The sequence below is a fragment of the Glandiceps talaboti genome, chromosome 14, assembly GCF_964340395.1.
Source record: "Glandiceps talaboti chromosome 14, keGlaTala1.1, whole genome shotgun sequence".
In the NCBI taxonomy this organism is placed as follows: domain Eukaryota; kingdom Metazoa; phylum Hemichordata; class Enteropneusta; family Spengelidae; genus Glandiceps; species Glandiceps talaboti.
The window spans coordinates 15,373,766-15,390,602 of NC_135562.1; the positions used below are offsets into that span (position 1 = coordinate 15,373,766).

General features: G+C 36.6%; 1 protein-coding gene across 4 annotated transcripts in view; it reads right to left on the reverse strand.

Moving 5' to 3' along the window:
* Positions 1-2,318: 2,318 nt before the first annotated feature.
* The window catches only part of LOC144445545 (microtubule-associated protein RP/EB family member 3-like), a 35,279-nt gene continuing 20,760 nt past the window's right edge, over positions 2,319-16,837 (reverse strand). For 2 of the 4 annotated variants that reach the window (XM_078135142.1, XM_078135145.1), the window contains 7 exons: positions 14,185-14,315; positions 12,961-13,106; positions 11,659-11,854; positions 10,200-10,288; positions 9,362-9,514; positions 7,541-7,645; positions 2,319-4,370 (listed from right to left, as the gene is read on the reverse strand). In XM_078135142.1, coding sequence (XP_077991268.1) covers positions 7,565-7,645; positions 9,362-9,514; positions 10,200-10,288; positions 11,659-11,854; positions 12,961-13,106; positions 14,185-14,315 — 796 coding nt within the window. In that variant the 3' untranslated portion in view covers positions 2,319-4,370; positions 7,541-7,564. The remainder of the gene's footprint in view (positions 4,371-7,540; positions 7,646-9,361; positions 9,515-10,199; positions 10,289-11,658; positions 11,855-12,960; positions 13,107-14,184; positions 14,316-16,837) is intronic. The other 2 variants (XM_078135143.1, XM_078135144.1) reach the window with 2 other exon arrangements.

The following is a 16,837-nucleotide window of genomic DNA, read 5'->3' on the forward strand; positions in this document are numbered from 1 at the left end:
ATTCTGGTCATTTAAAACGGTAAATCTCAAGTAAATTGTAATAAACCAGTAAATTTACAAAAAAACAAACACTGGTACCAAAATGTACGATACCAGCACTTGATCACAGGCAATGTGTTGTAAGATTCCTTGCCTACTGTAACACCAAAGTGAAATCTCTTCTGTCAACACACTTTAATCTAGTTTCGGTTACCCAGCCTCTCACCACTGGGGGCGCTGTCTACGAGACCACCCAAACATGAGCGAGTCTGGGGAAACCACGTTCCAACTATCCCGTGACAGAAGTCACACACTACATTTCTTCCAAGCATAAAAAATGGGCTTACAAGGCCTGTTTGTTGTCATTAATATATATCAGTCGTTTGAGAAGTGACAATCTGTAGCGAAGGTACCTAAATCGGTCAGCCTGCAATGTTTGAGGGGAAGTACTCCCCATGATGCACTGCTCCAGAGGCTACTTCCTGCACATGTGAGATGAAATCTTGTTTCCCCTCATTCGGGGTGGTCTCGTTCGCAGAGCCCCCAGTGGCCAGAGTCTGGGTAACCAAGACTTGCATCAATAACAAATGTGAATATATATAACTTGACAACTACAACTACAAATGAAAACGGCAGTATGTAATTGCTATAAATCAGTCTGAAAGATGCAACAAATGCAATAACACAATATACAGTTACAGTGCTCTATGCCCTGTATGGTACACAAATTACCAAAACTGGAATGACAGCAGTGTCACTTGGTACCGGTAATTTGATGAATCGGTCTACAACACATACTGAGTTAAGGTATAGCTCTCAGTGACTGGCTGGTTTATTTAGCTTGGTTTAGGCTTTAGTAGTTTTCAATATGGTTAATCCATAGTCTTGTAGTAAGACCTTGTATCTGTACTTTGGGAGTTGCTGAATAAAACTGGAAGGGTGACAAGTACTTCTGTCTAGGTGCAGCTAGCGCCCTCAGGGGCAAACTTTGGCCACTTTTAGAGTAAGCAGAAAAGCCCGACGAGCACTACACTAGATAATTAGTTGGTAACAGTTTAACATAGAAATACAACACACACACGTTGTCACTACAAGAGTTAATACCATCTAAATACATTTGGGTTTAGTTGCTCAGAATTCTTGTGGTCACAAGTGTTAATACAGTGTCTAAATACATTTGGATTTTAGTTGTTCAGAATTCCTATGGTACTCAAACTGTAGCCATATCATTACAAGCTTTATAATGGAAAAAAAAATATCACACAAAAAAGTTGTAATATTTAATATTTCATTGCTTTTAAACACTTCAATGAAATACTGTCGTACGTTTCCAGCACCAGGCAAACTATATTACATGAAAGTTTCAGTGACTTGCACAATCCTAAAATACTAGCCAGGCATAGAATGTATGTGTAATTTAGTGTTATATTTTCCGAGCACAAACCAGGCATGGCATATACCTACATTTTATAGTGTCATATTTTCTGCACCACACACCAGCATAGAATGAACTTGTATCTAGTGTGTCATGTTTAATGCAACAAAAGCCAGACATAGAATGTTTAATTGTAATTTAGTGTCATACTTTCCTGCAATACAAACCAGCATAGAATGAACCTGTATTTAGTGTGTATATTGCATAGCAATGCCCTGATTTGAAATCAAAAAAATATATCTGACATCATGTCAATCACTCACTATCCTACTAAACAATGAAATCTATATGACTACCCTGAATTGTAACAAAACATACACCAATGGTTGTGACATTAGCTTTGAAAACAGGTGAAACACGTCAATTTTTCTCCTCCTTTTGAAATGCACTTTGGTTTACCTCCACATAACAAGGCATGGTGGTTTAATTAAAATGTCTTGCACACTAGAACTACTGTACTCCGTGGTGAAAAGTGTGAAACAGCTTTTTTTTAAGAAATTGGATATTGAAATGGAACATTAAATCTCACAAAACAAACTGACAACTCTAAAATGGGCTACTTAGATAATAACTTTTATATTGGGCCTAGTGTTCTTTTATTAAAAGTCTTGCCCTGTTTTTGTTTTTTTTAAAGATTTCTTTTTTTATGGAAGAAGTAACCAATCAAGACTTGAATTTTATCAAGAAGCATAAAACATAAACATATTGCTATTTTGTGCATTTCTCATGTATTTCATAATATACATTAAACTTATTCAAATTAATACACAAGTTTTCAGATACAAGTGTACTACTAAAAAGGGAAATACTAAGAGTCAAATATGTATGTTGAGAAGAAAATATGTCAAAAAATGTATAACATTTTACAAAATCGTGTGATAAATGAGATGGCCACTGGGAATGGTGCGTGTGTGAATCGGGCTTTTATTTTATTCTTGTATTATTGACGTGATACAATCAGTCAAATTATCTACGTCAGAAAATTACAAAAAATTATTTAGAATTTATATTCCACTACACAAATTACTTTCGTCAATAATGTATGATGGAAACCAAAAATTTCATAGGCATATCTACTACTATGATAGAAACCAAAAACTTCAGAGCCATATCGTTTGCTAGTCTGTAAGGTATGCCATGACAGGGCGCCCTCACACATCGGTCAACTCCTCGTTACATCAGTGCAAGGTCATATCTGCTATAAACTCTATATAGCAGATATGACCTTCTTGCACCGACGTGACAATATGTAGTATTTTTTGTACTTTCACTGTCAGAAACCTCAATAATGTAAACAGGAATACAATGCCATGCTTCCATAAAACAATCACACACACACTCTAGACAAAGACAGGTTTGAATACCTGGAGAAGACAGGTGAAAAAAATATACATGTATTCTACCAAAATGAAAATACAACCAGTGTTTTTTTGCGAAGGTTGGGTAACCCCAGTAACGGAAAAGAGCAATAGGGTAAAACTGATCACAACAGTTTCCAATACATTGTACATGTACTATAATTTTGATGGGGACCCCTCGGTAAAATGACTGGGAAACTCAGGTAGATTTTACCTGCTTACTCCCCTTAACAAAAACACTGACGGTATAACTGAAAAGAATTACATTATTAAATACTGATTCTGCAAATCTTGGGAGTTAATTGTAGTACTTTCTGTCCATGAATTTGTTGTTGTTTGTAAACAACTGGACAGATAAGCTTACTAAACACCCGAAAACCTTACTTTGCAAACCACACGGCCTACATGTAACATTCATTATCCCCTAAGTAAGACAGTCTCATACAAGTCTGAAATAATTGACCAGTCAAAACCAAAAAAACGTTTTCTGGCTCTGGAATAATATCTAGTAGTAATTCTAAATTCCGAGTGTAAATACTTCACCTAGTATATTTCGGCTGAATAGCTCAGCTTTCTTTGGCCGTTACTGTTTATGATTCAATGACCTAGACTTGTTTGTGCCAGGTTTGAGAAATGGTGGGTAATCGGTGATCACATTCACGTCAAATAGTTCTCAAAAACAAGAAAAAAAATAAAATAAACTACAATAATTGCTATTGTGTTAAGTACAAAAAAAAAAATCCTTTTTATAAACTATGAGGCCGACTCTTACTTTAACCTTTCAAGTTATAATTGGCTGAAAACTTTCCCGGCAATCTTTTATCTCTCCTTCGAAAAGCTGAACAAAAGTAACTATCATAACTGCCACTAGGTGGCTCACTTTGGGTTGATGATCACTTCAGCTTTTTGTATAAAATGTGTGGACAAATGTCACATCAATCTTATATCCCTACATCAAGGTTCAAGACAGCTCAATAAAAACAAACGGTATTATCATAACTGCCACCGGGTGGCTCACTTCTTGGTTGATCTCAATACTATGACGACAGTATATCACCCTTTAATAACAGTTTTCATCTAATATGTGGCAGTTAGGGCGTGTAAGGTTGCTTAGGTAAAGATCTCATTTCATTCTCCCAATTTTTATATTCAAAATATCTTGTATGGCTCGAGAAATATGAACACCATGTGGCTGGTTTCATCTACCTACTAGAACTACGGCCATAAAAAGTGATATAATTACATATCTCCAGCAGAATTTCACATAAGAAATTAAACAAGCGAGTCAAAGGTGGAGGTTAAGACTTAATATAGAATTACTTCTCTCTCGGAAACTTTACCCTTAAAACATTCCCTTATTTTGATTTTTTTTTTTTTTTTTAAACATCACATTATAGAAATGACTTATCCAATATACATATGTTTGTCAAGCTATTTCACTAGGGGAAGAGAAGTTAAATAATTGCCAGGTTAGCGACTACAAACTAAAGTTTTCAACAACAAAAAAGAGGCTAAGTAAATGGTTGCTCCTGCTTCTAATATTCGTCTTGTTCTCCGTTTGCTGCTTCTTCCCCTTCTTCTGGTGCAACAAAACCGTCCTGAAAACAACAAGTAAGTTTGATATGAATATTGACTTCAGATATAACATGATGGGCTTTGGAAAAATTTGATAGGTTGAAGATGTTGGGTGGGCTACCTGTTACAGACTTTAGTGGAATTGGTTTGTGTTGGATGGAGTGGACAGAAGATGCAAAATACTTGCATGACTGGAATAAAGAAATTGCAATGTATTGATGTCTGGTCTTTCCTTTCTTACATGTAAATTTACGAATCTACCAAGAAACAATCTCGACATACTCTGGTCTATATATCTGTATCATGAGTGTTATTAATCTGTATTTGGTCCTTGTTGCATATATGGTCCATTCTTGTAAGGGAGTGGGGGCACATATGGTCCATTGTGGTATGGGGAAAGCATATATGCTCCAATCTGGTATGGGGGTGGGCACACTTTGGGAAGGGGTGTGAAATATGTTTTCAAATGTAAATGTGGGTTTGCACCATTATCTCACAAACTGAAATATGAAAAATAAAGATACCTGCAATGAGATTCAAGAATCACAACTAACATTTTTGAGCAGCATTTATCAGATGATTATGCGAGTATTAAAATAATACATGTATACCACAGATTACTTGCACTAGTGCATGCAATACTAGTGGTATTTGCACTGCTGTGCAATACCAAAAACATTATTGCATACCTGCATGCAAATGGGACACAATCGTTCCCTGCACATAAAATCATGTTGTATGATTTTTATGGAAATTTGCCGTTTCAGATAAACATATGTAATAATAACAGAACCCCATGCCACGTGAGTTCCAGTGTGGATACTCAGGGGTATTTGCACTAGTGCTTGCAGTGTTTTCTAGAGCACTTTCACTCACCATGCTCGTGACAGTACAGGCACAGAGAACACTGCAAGCACTCATGCAAATACCCAAAAGTACGACACACTTGCACTCGTGTGTCATGGGGTTCTGTCATAGTCTTTTGTCCAATTCTTGAATTCATTGTTTTCACAGATATAATAAACAATAAGATACACATGTTAGGGTATTGAGTTTTGCCCTGTAGCTGTCAACACAAAAGATGTGAAATCCAAAGATGCATACATTCATGTACACTACATTGATAAGGGAAAAATTGTGTGGTTCTGATTACGCTCAATTTTAGAATAGAGGTAGGTAGATTTTTTTTTAATATATATTTTTTTGCATATGTGAGTGTTGAGTTCAAGTACTTAATATGTTTTCTGTTGTTTTCCACATGGTCTCTGTGTTATTGGTTTCTTCTCATCAGATGTACAGTCATTACAGATTGGAAGAACAGTTTTATATTGTCTTTTAAATTGATGTCAGTTTCCACACCCACTATTTCTTGTGAGACTTCACAATTTTTGTGATTTTATTTTGAATATGTAAAAAAAAAGTTTAAGGTCAGTGTGAAAAACTAGGTGGGGGTCAGGTAACCGGAACCAAACAATTTTTTCAAAGGCCTGAGATAAATAAACTACAGGGTTCATATGCTTGTAAAGATTACTAAGATATACTGGTACTTTCTATCGATAACTTATAGGACTTTCAAGAACTTTTAGAAGCATATGCACCCTGGAGCTAAATTGTCATATTTTTTTGTCATTCAATCATGAGATATATATACACATAACATATACAGCCTTATTAAACCATGCCCAAAGCAAGCAAGTACGCTAAAAGTTGAATGCAACATACAATTTGGCTTGTGCAAGGTATTACGATTCTGGTAATCGAGCCTTCGGTTCACCAAGATAGGCACAAACTAAATCTATTGTTCTTCAATGTGGTAGATTACACAAGTGGGTGATAGTGGTTCCTCGGTTGTATGATTCTAATCACACTGTGAGTGTGATGAAGATAGTATAAACAATGAAAGTACTGAAACAGTACACTGCAAGTTAGTTCATGGAACTCTGTCAATAAAACTCTACATGCTTCCTGACTGAGACTGTAATTAAACAAAAATCCATTCAATAGCTTATCACTGTTGTATCAACACGTTGTGCCAATAATTTTAGTTTGTGTCTATCTTTGGAAACTGAAGGCTCAATTATCATAGTAATAATTTCTATACTAATGGAGCCATGGAAAAAAGTTATCTAAGGAGTTTGATCTACAAAGAGAAACAGAGATTGCAATTAAAGCGTTGCTGTTTGACATTACATTTTTTAAAGAGAGGCATTCATTGCCAACTGAGTAAAACAAGCGCAACATATCCCTCATGTCAAATACTACTGGTCATAAAACAACAACACATCACATGCAATCATTGTAGTTGTGCCTGGCCAACATGCATGCCAACCACGCAATACAACAAATATGTGCACACTAAAGATTTCATTAGTTAGTGTAGTACAAACACAATTACACACAGTCACAGTGTTCTCCTACTAAGAGATGACTGGGTACTTTTAAAAGTCTGCAAGAGATCTCACAAAGTAGACAGAAATATACTCCATGTATAGTAGTGGATATCAACAGTGAATTACTCAAAGAAGTCGACAGTAAAGTGTTGAAATACATGACAGGGAAAGTGGAGAAAAAAGAAGAGTGCCCCATTTATGATTACCCCATGGTAATCTGAAACTTGCATTTAAAGTAATTGTCACAGGCAGTTCGGCAGAGCAAGCTACTTCCCCAGTCATATCAAGTAGTAAAGGGAAAGAGATATTGCCCCCCCCCCATCCCCCCACTATCAGTCAAAAATGGCACCCCACCCCTCACACTCTGAATGATGGTAATTTGACATTTTCAACTTCAGTTGCTACTACTACTGCCATCTGCTTACTACTTGCATACCATTTCTTACATGTAGTGGTAAGAAAAGTACTAACTAAGAGATTTACGCCTATATAGGAGAACACTGAAGGGGGATACAACTTATTACGGAATACAACATAACAGCACAGACAGAGAACATAGAAGCACTACAGTTATCATTTAAAGTTAAACCATTGGTTCTTTGGACATTACCGTAGTAGGAGTACAGTTAAGGACTTGCATACATTGTTTTTTTTATATAGACTATTTCTAAAATTAGTATTCAGAGTCTTGTGGTGGCCTACGAGGGTGCAGTGCAGTGCAGCAAAGTAAGCAAACTTTGCCATTTTCATTATATCTACATGCACATGCACAGTATGACTAGAAATATGATAGGAAAGGCCACCTTTTATTTGATGAAGAAGCACAATTAGAAATCACCCAAATCACCCTCGAAATTGTTTGCCTCATCAGCCCGTGCTTCTCCTTCAGCAGGCGCTGCAAATCCATCCTACAAGAACAGTAAGAAGATGCGGTGCAGAGAGAAGTCATGGTCAGTGATGGGGGGAAAAAAAGAACCAACAAGATACCGCAGAGAGCAACGTTGTGTGACTGACGATGAACGTACATGTTGTACTTTGAGATAGAATTAAATGGAGACAAAGACAGAAACGCTGTGATTTATTACATAATGTAAACGTCAGTCAGTTAGAGAAATGAATAGATACAATGATAGACAGACAGAAATGCTGTGATTTACTTTGCTACGTATATGTAGTCAGAGGTAGAAATTAATGGATACAATAAAAGAATTGCAATGACTGACTACGCTGTGTTCATACCAGTCATGTCAAATTATGGATACAATGAAGAATACAACTGTGACACAACGTTCATGTTATAGTTGGTGATGTACAATCACAAAGACAGGAACGCTGTGACTAACAACACAACGCAAATGTCGTAGTTAGCGATGTACAATCACAAAGACAGGAACGCTGTGACTAACAACACAACGCAAATGTCGTAGTTAGCGATGTACAATCACAAAGACAGGAACGCTGTGACTGACAACACAACGCAAATGTCGAGGTTAGTGATGTACAATCACAAAGACAGGAACGCTGTGACTAACAACACAACGCAAATGTCGTAGTTAGTGATGTACAATCACAAAGACAGTAACGCTGTGACTAACAACACAACGCAAATGTCGTAGTTAGGGATGTACAATCACAAAGACAGGAACGCTGTGACTGACAACACAACGCAAATGTCGTAGTTAGTGATGTACAATCACAAAGACAGGAACGCTGTCACTGACAACACAACGTTCATGTCATAGTTCGTGACGCGCAATATCATAAATACAAGAATGCTGCGACTGCAGACACAACATTCAAACACGGGTTCCATGACAAATTGCTGCCTTCACAAGGCCGCTAAATATTCAAACATCAAGACAAAGCTTAAATTAAATCACACGACAATGTCTCTAAATCAGCAGATGCTGTTAGAAAAGTGAACAGACATTGATTCCACATGCTTTTGTGACAATACAAGACAACTTGGCAGGGCTAAAAGGAACCATGTGATGGGTATCCATCAAAATATTTTTCAAGGCAGTATTTTGGAGTAAAATTCTGTAGATTTGATCAAGAATGATACATGCATTAGTAACATTTTACCAGCTCCAGTCAACGTTTAGACAAAATGTTTTTTTTTTTTGGTTTGCCCGACTAGTAGGAATCATAATTGATTTTCTGATTCCAAGCATCGAGAGCATCATTATTAGCTGTTTTGTATGTACCAATCTCTACCGCATAACTGTACTAGAATATCCTTGTCCTGTGGGCTTCCATCGACTACATAGGGCTAATCATTTGTTGACTTGTTACTGTGACTCCGTGTTATTGCCATTGCAGTAACACGTCAACAAATGATTAGCCCTATGTAGTCGATGAGGGCCCACACAGTACAATTATGCAGTAGATACTGGCACACCACAAAACAACTCTTTCAGAAATGCGATGCTCCGAGGACTGTGAGAGACTCTAGTCAAACAGATATTTGGACAAAAACTGGATACAGATGAAATGTTAATTTTTGGGAAATCTTGATATAGTCTTCAAAATTTCACTATACAATGAGCAACATATTCAGAGAGAATATAATATAGATTGAAGTAAATTGCTATGGACTGAGTTACTGTTGGTGCTTCACTTACCTCTGTTGCATAAAGAACTTGAACAATTTTCTCAATACCAGGATGATTTTCGTCTTCATGCTGCTGACAAATAATTTCAATTTCACGTAGTTTACTGAAGTAAAAGTCTCTCTCTTTTTCCAGTCCATCAACTGTCAGCTTCACTTCCAATAACTAAAGGAAGGCAAGAGTGAAAATAACACCTCTTTAAATTTATTGAAGAAACCCACCAGGTGCAAAAGTAGTTAAAGATTCCAACTCATTTTGTACTCAATAACTAGAGTAATACTTTAACAAGCCTTCCTTGAAGACATACTACCCAACTTAGTAATACTTTAACAAGACTTCCTTGAAGACACAGCCCCCCCCACTGAGTACCGAATAACACTTTAACAAGCCTTCATTGGACACATAGCGCCCCCTCTCCACTAAGTAATACTTTAACAAGCCTTACATGAAGAGTCTCCCCCACTGAGTAATGAGTAACACTTTAACAAGCCTTCATTGAAGACATACTCCCCACTTAGTAATACTTTAACAAACCTTCATTTGACGACACCCCCCCCCCCCCCCCCCCAACTGAATAATAATTTAACAAGCCTTCATTGGACACTATGCCCCCATCCCCCTCCCCAACTGAATAATACTTAGTAATACTTTAACAAATCTTCATTGAAGACATATCCCCCACACTCCCAAACTGAGTAATAATTTAAAAATATTTGCAATCAAACACTTGTTGGGAGCTGTGATGATCATACATGCAGTCAACCAACCAATTAATTAATCAATCAACCAACCAATTGCCTGTTAGGGCTGTAGCCAAATACTTTTTTTGGGTAAGAGTTGTAAAACTTACCTGTTGATTGAGTTCTGCTACTTGGTTGTTATTGGTAACTGTGGAAGTGGTTGACATAGCTTTCCTTGCCGGTGCTTTAAAGTGTGGTGCTGCCAAAGTAAATAAGAAGTTATGAAAATGTTTTCAATATTTTGTCTTGAACATTGATTTTGTTAACGAGTACCAAGTTGGTAAAACCTAGCAAAATTCAAATTCTATTTCATTTAAAAAAAATAATGTTAAATTCATATCAAAAACACTGTACTACGTATGGAAATCAATACTACTGCCTGCAGTGTTTTCTGCTGCCTTTCACTCACTATGCTTGTTAGGTACACACAGAACATTTACAAGCATATTTTGTGTAAGTACCCTACGTAAGCCTAACTGGCACTCGCGCCCTCTATGCATGATGGGGTTTCTGAAGTAGTCAAACTTTTAGTAAACTATATACTCCTCATTTCCAGTTATAGACTTCACAAGTGTATATCCAGATTCACAATTAAGGGGGGTGGGGGGGGGGGTGTGTGTGTGTGTGTGGGGGGGGGGGGGGTGTAACGAATCACAAAAATAACAATTGCAGATTAGGCAACAGCTACAAGCTTGGGTGTACTGTTCTTGACACAACAGACATCATGGGTTATATAATCATTACCATGCATTGTCACTTTGTCCTCATACAAATACCACTATGAAATGCAATAAGGCAAACAAAATAAAAAATAAATCATTGTGTTTCTGATAACATGACTCCCCAAAACAAACAAAATGTCAGGAGTCAGATATACCTGTCAACATTTTCTATGATCACTATCCTCTCCATGTATAGTCAAACTGACAAATTTCCCCCAAAAATCTGGCTAAAACTGTCTGCTGGGGAAAGGCTGAACAGTGCATGTCAGTAGTAAATCACCTCAAACTGACAGGTAGTTGTAATTGGTTAATTGGGGGTTACTTCATTCAGATAATTGCTCACCTATATTCAATTAGTACAGCTGTTTTGACATTTATATTATCACTACAATGTCATTAAACTATCAATGTTGTGGGTAAGAACAGAATCTTGTGTTAGCGTAACTAGTTTTATTATAGAGTGGAGATTATTGTAGTCATCGTAATGCATATTGGAAACTGGACTAGAGTATGAAGTGATACTCAGTTTGACTTGTTTATAGTAGATTACAGTAGATTATTTTTTTTTAGACAGAAAGTCATTACATACAGGTAGTTTTAGTATGGCTTGTGATGGGCAACTGGGCATGTGCTTGGTGAATTGTGTTGTAAACTACCAGGTGTCAAGAACAGGACACTCACTCAGACAGACACGTGCACGTGCACACACACACACACACACACACGCACGCACACACACACACACGCACACACACACACACACGACACAAAGCAGCATAACACTGAAGTCTTGATTCAGTTGTACTTGCTTAAAGCTTTCACAATTATAGTTAGTGTTTAGACATACATGGATTACCTGCCGTGCCAACTGGTTTTCTTGTTCTTCCTGTATCACCACCACCTGGTTGCTGTGTAGTGCTTCTTGCCACTACTGGATCGTACGCTTGCCCTGTATAGTTTGCGTCAAAAAACTTTTTAAACCATTGTACAAATTCAAAGTTGTCTTGAAATTTACCTTTGATAAGTCTATCAACTGGAATGACCTGAAAGAAAAAAATGGACACAATCTTTTTAAAACTTTGCAGTTTTGTGGTAGTCTACAGGCTATTTGTGGCTATGATTCTTTCTCTATGTTGAGAGGAATGAGTCAGATGAAATTTCAAATTAAAACAAAGCTACCCATTATACTGTCATTAACATTATGCTTGTGTTAATCAATCACACACTTTTGTCCAACAATAAGTTAGTGTTTATTGTAGGCAGTTATACAATGTCTATATATGTCTAATGTAAGCAGTTACATAATGTCTATATATGTTTATTGTAGGCAGTTACATAATGTCTATATATGTCTATTGTGGGCAGTTACATAATGTCTATATATGTCTATTGTAAGCAGTTACATAATGTCTATATATGTCTATTGTAGGCAGTTACATAATGTCTATATATGTCTATTGTGGGCAGTTACATAATGTCTATATATGTCTATTGTAGGCAGTTACATAATGTCTATATATGTCTATTGTAGGCTGTTACATTACGTCTACATATGTCTATCGTGGGCAGTTACATAAAATCTATATATATATGGCACATTTGTCATATCAGGATCCAAGTGATTTATGTCATTAAAAAGTTTGTAGTTTACATCCTCATGCATTGGTCAACGCCTTTCATGTGAGTGCTAGCTAATAGAGTAGGTGTGGCAAGACACATCGTATCTTACAGACTAATTAAAATGGCCATATGGATGGGGATTCGCTATATATTTTGGATTTTTAATTCATATAACAATTTTATCGTAGCTTCCTATTTGAAAAATCAATGTGAAATAATATAGACTAAGTCTGTGTTTGTCACTCTATAAATTGCTAAAAGCTGAACAATGTGTAAAAAGTTTGTAATTGCACGTACAATAACAAACATTTTACACATTTTTTTTTTTCTTTGCAATTGATTGAGCTACAAAGAAGGATTTGGGATATGTTGTTTCACATTGATTTTTCAGATAGGAAGCTATGATAAAATTTATAAATTAAAAAATCCAAAATAAATACCCAATCCTCCCTCATCCATATGGCCACTTTAAGGGATGGGAAACTAAAGAACTATTTTTTTTCTTCAAAAATATGGCTTAGATACATACTTTATCAGTCCCCGTTTTCTTGAAACTTTCTTGTAATAATTTGAAATTGTGGATATATTCATGTTCAAGCTTGGCATTCATTTTAACTTTCTTCATCGATATACAATGCTCAAAAAGCATATCCATAAACATGCAATAGGCAGCTCCTGTGAGGAAAACAAACATGTATAAGAATATTACATTTGTAGGCAATAGCCAACTCTTGTGAGGAAAACAACCATGTCTTGGAATATTAGGCAATAGCCAACTCTTGTGAAGAAAACAACTATGTCTTGGAATATTAGGCAATAGCCAACTCTTGTGAGGAAAACAACCATGTCTTGGAATATTAGGCAATAGCCAACTCTTGTGAGGAAAACAACCATGTCTTGGAATATTAGGCAATAGCCAACTCTTGTGGGGAAAACAACCATGGCTTGGAATATTAGGCAATAGCCAACTCTTGTGAGGAAAACAACCATGGCTAGGAATATTATGCAATAGCCAACTCTTGTGAGGAAAACAACCATGGCTAGCAATATTAGGCAATAGCCAACTCTTGTGAGGAAAACAACTATGTCTTGGAATATTAGGCAATAGCCAACTCTTGTGAGGAAAACAACCATGTCTTGGAATATTAGGCAATAGCCAACTCTTGTGAGGAAAACAACTATGTCTTGGAATATTAGGCAATAGCCAACTCTTGTGAGGAAAACAACCATGTCTTGGAATATTAGGCAATAGCCAATTCTTGTGAGGAAAACAACTATGTCTTGGAATATTAGGCAATAGCCAACTCTTGTGAGGAAAACAACTATGTCTTGGAATATTAGGCAATAGCCAATTCTTGTGAGGAAAACAACTATGTCTTGGAACAAAACTTATTTCGTTTCTTATTTGACATCACTGGAAAATGATTTACTATGATCATGAATAGAGTATTGAATTTAACTTTTGTTCCAAACACAACTTTGTAAACTTTACCTGAAATTTTCGACTGCACACTTCAGTCTTTGTCAACAGATTGACCCACTATTACGTACACCTGACCTTATGGACACATGAGCCTAATAAGGGGTCTTAGGTGCCTGGAAGTTTATATCGCTATATTAATTTGATATATTCTTTTGTTTGAACCAACTGTAGTGAATGTCAGAGATACACCTACAACTGCTAAAAACACTGAGATACACCTACAACTGCTAAAAACACTGTCTACATCCATTCACAGTTCAAATAACTTACCTGAACACATTTGTTCTATCTTTGTATAATTAAGACGGAGACTGTCATTAATCCAGGCTATCATATCATGTCGGCTAAGATTATCAGCAGTGGCACTCGTGCTGAAGACGTTTACGGCCATCGTATTTTCACTGTTGAGAGCGAGAGAGAGAAAAGAAAACCTTTAAATTGTTTCTACTTCTTTGATAATATTATATATCCTTCATCTTGACCGGGATGACAGGTTTAAGAAGTGCCTGTAGATTAACAGATAGACAGTAAAGCAGACCATATTACAACTTTTCTTTGATTTGTACTCTCAAAGACAATAGCTCCTCGAACTCTAGTATATCTCATAAGCAGTGTGCTCTCTAATGACAGTCAAATTTTGTTGTTGTGAGTCAAAATGATAAAAACTGGGATTTCTTGTGAGTCACCATATACTATAACTTATAAGAGCAGGGAACACCAAATTTTTTTTGGGAGCGTCACTAGAAATTGTGTGCGTCAGTGGTGCGTCAAGCGTCAAATTGGCTTAGAGGGCACACTGTACACTTGTTTTGTGAATTTTTTTTTGATATTTTTGAAAAGTACAATTGTTCCTGATGAGTTCCTGAATACCCATTTTCATTGGTTCAGATATCAATGGTGAGAGAGACGAAATTTCAAGGCATTCAAGGAGGCTATGTCAGAGAATACAAATCACAGAGTTTTGTACATTATTCTGTTTACTGTGATGACAAAGTCACTGTGCATCATCAACATACATAATGTTCTCATATGACTCTTATCATGAGTGTACCATCATCATGTACATGTACACTTTGTCAGACAAGGTGTTTATGAGGGAAGCCATACTTGTTTCTTGTAGTTGTACTGAATATTTGTAACAAAGTAAATCCACAAATGCAGAGAATCAACATCACGTCTGATCAAAAACCAACTGCCTTCCATTGTGTGATACTTTTCAGATTCAGACCAAAGAAAGGAAGGTTTCTCTTCTGAGATGAGGAGGGTGTTCATGTCCTGGAAAGGCATATTCTCTCTGATGTCACTCATGTACAGTAGGATATCATGAACATCTGTACACTGCATTCAAAAAGTAAATTTTCATCCCACTTTCTATTGCGATGCACCAGCAGTCTTTTTCTCTCTTTTGATAACTTCAGATTCAATAGTGGTGACAAAAAGCATGAATGTTTGGATAACAATACACACAACACATTGGTTGGTTGATGGTTTTGTAATAGTGTGTACATGTACAGTAGGCTGTAAAATACAATGTGTCTTGCCACCATATCAGTCACCACCTAAGGCTGATGAGTAAGAAACATGATGTATGTGTAAAGTTGATCAGGCTGTACTCAAAGAAATGGAAAACGTGAATGTTTTGAACAATGCAACCAACCCAATGTATCATAGTCTATGTGTAGAGCTGATAAGGTCTACGCAAAGACAAGTATCATACCACTCAAGCAAAGTAGACGAACACCTCAACGGCAAACATCCAATCTAGTTCAGTATATACATGTAGCTCAAGAACTACTTTCAAATTTTCTAACTCAGTGCCAGCATGATGTCAGTGTTTTTGTTAAGTTTCCCATAATTTTGTTTAGGGAATACCAGTAAAAAGTTGCACTTCATGAGCATCTCAGTAAAGTGATTAGGGAACTCAGGTAGGTTTTACCTTCATATGAATGATGCCCTGTCTCTTTTTTTGTTAAGGGCAGTAAGCAAGTAAAATCTACCCACGTACACCTATCAATTTACAAGGGTTATCCACAAAATTATATCACTTTTACCATATTCTACCTTTCCATCCCCCAATCCTGAGCAAAAACAATGCCTTTATAAAAACACTGTCATGTTAACATTGGGCTGGTGCAGGCACTATGTCTTTCCAGTTGCTAGCACATGCTGGTGAGATGTCAGTGCCAGCCCAGTGTTAGCACTATGTGCTGACCAGATTTTAGCACTTAGGGGCCTAATGCTAATCTAGCTGCTAGACCTCAGGCTTTCTTCTGATCGATATGAGGGTGGCACACCATTCAGCTATCGCCCTCACTAGCAACCTTTGGTCGTCTTCGCAGTGAGCAGAATAGCCCGAGGGGTCTAGCAGCAAGACTAGCCTAATGCTAGCCAGTCAAAGCAGTTCTTGAGCTGTCAAAAGGATATACCAAATTGCACCATCTATGATGGCAATAAATATGAACCATGACAGAGTGGATTCGGCTCTAATATACTTACTTATTGGGGAGAGAAAGTTGTAAGAACATTATGGTTAGGGTAACATTACATATAATTCATTATGCAGAGTAAATCTTAAATTACATTGGTTGGTACAGACTTTATCACAAGAGAATGTGTTGGCTTCATTGTATTGTAGGCAATTATCAGTTATAGACAGAATATACAAGTACATTTATACAACAAACTTATGATACATGAATTTTATATATTTTTACCAATTATATGTGATTTAAAAAACAAAACATGAAATAGAATAGTGACTCATTACGTAACTAAAATGAAACTGTACAATATTGTGCCAGCTATGTACATGATCCCATTTATCAAAACCACTGAAATCTTAAAGTGCATAAACTATTTCCAGTATTATCATTACCATGTTTCAGTTTAATAAAATGACCACACCTTGTCACCTTGTCATGGT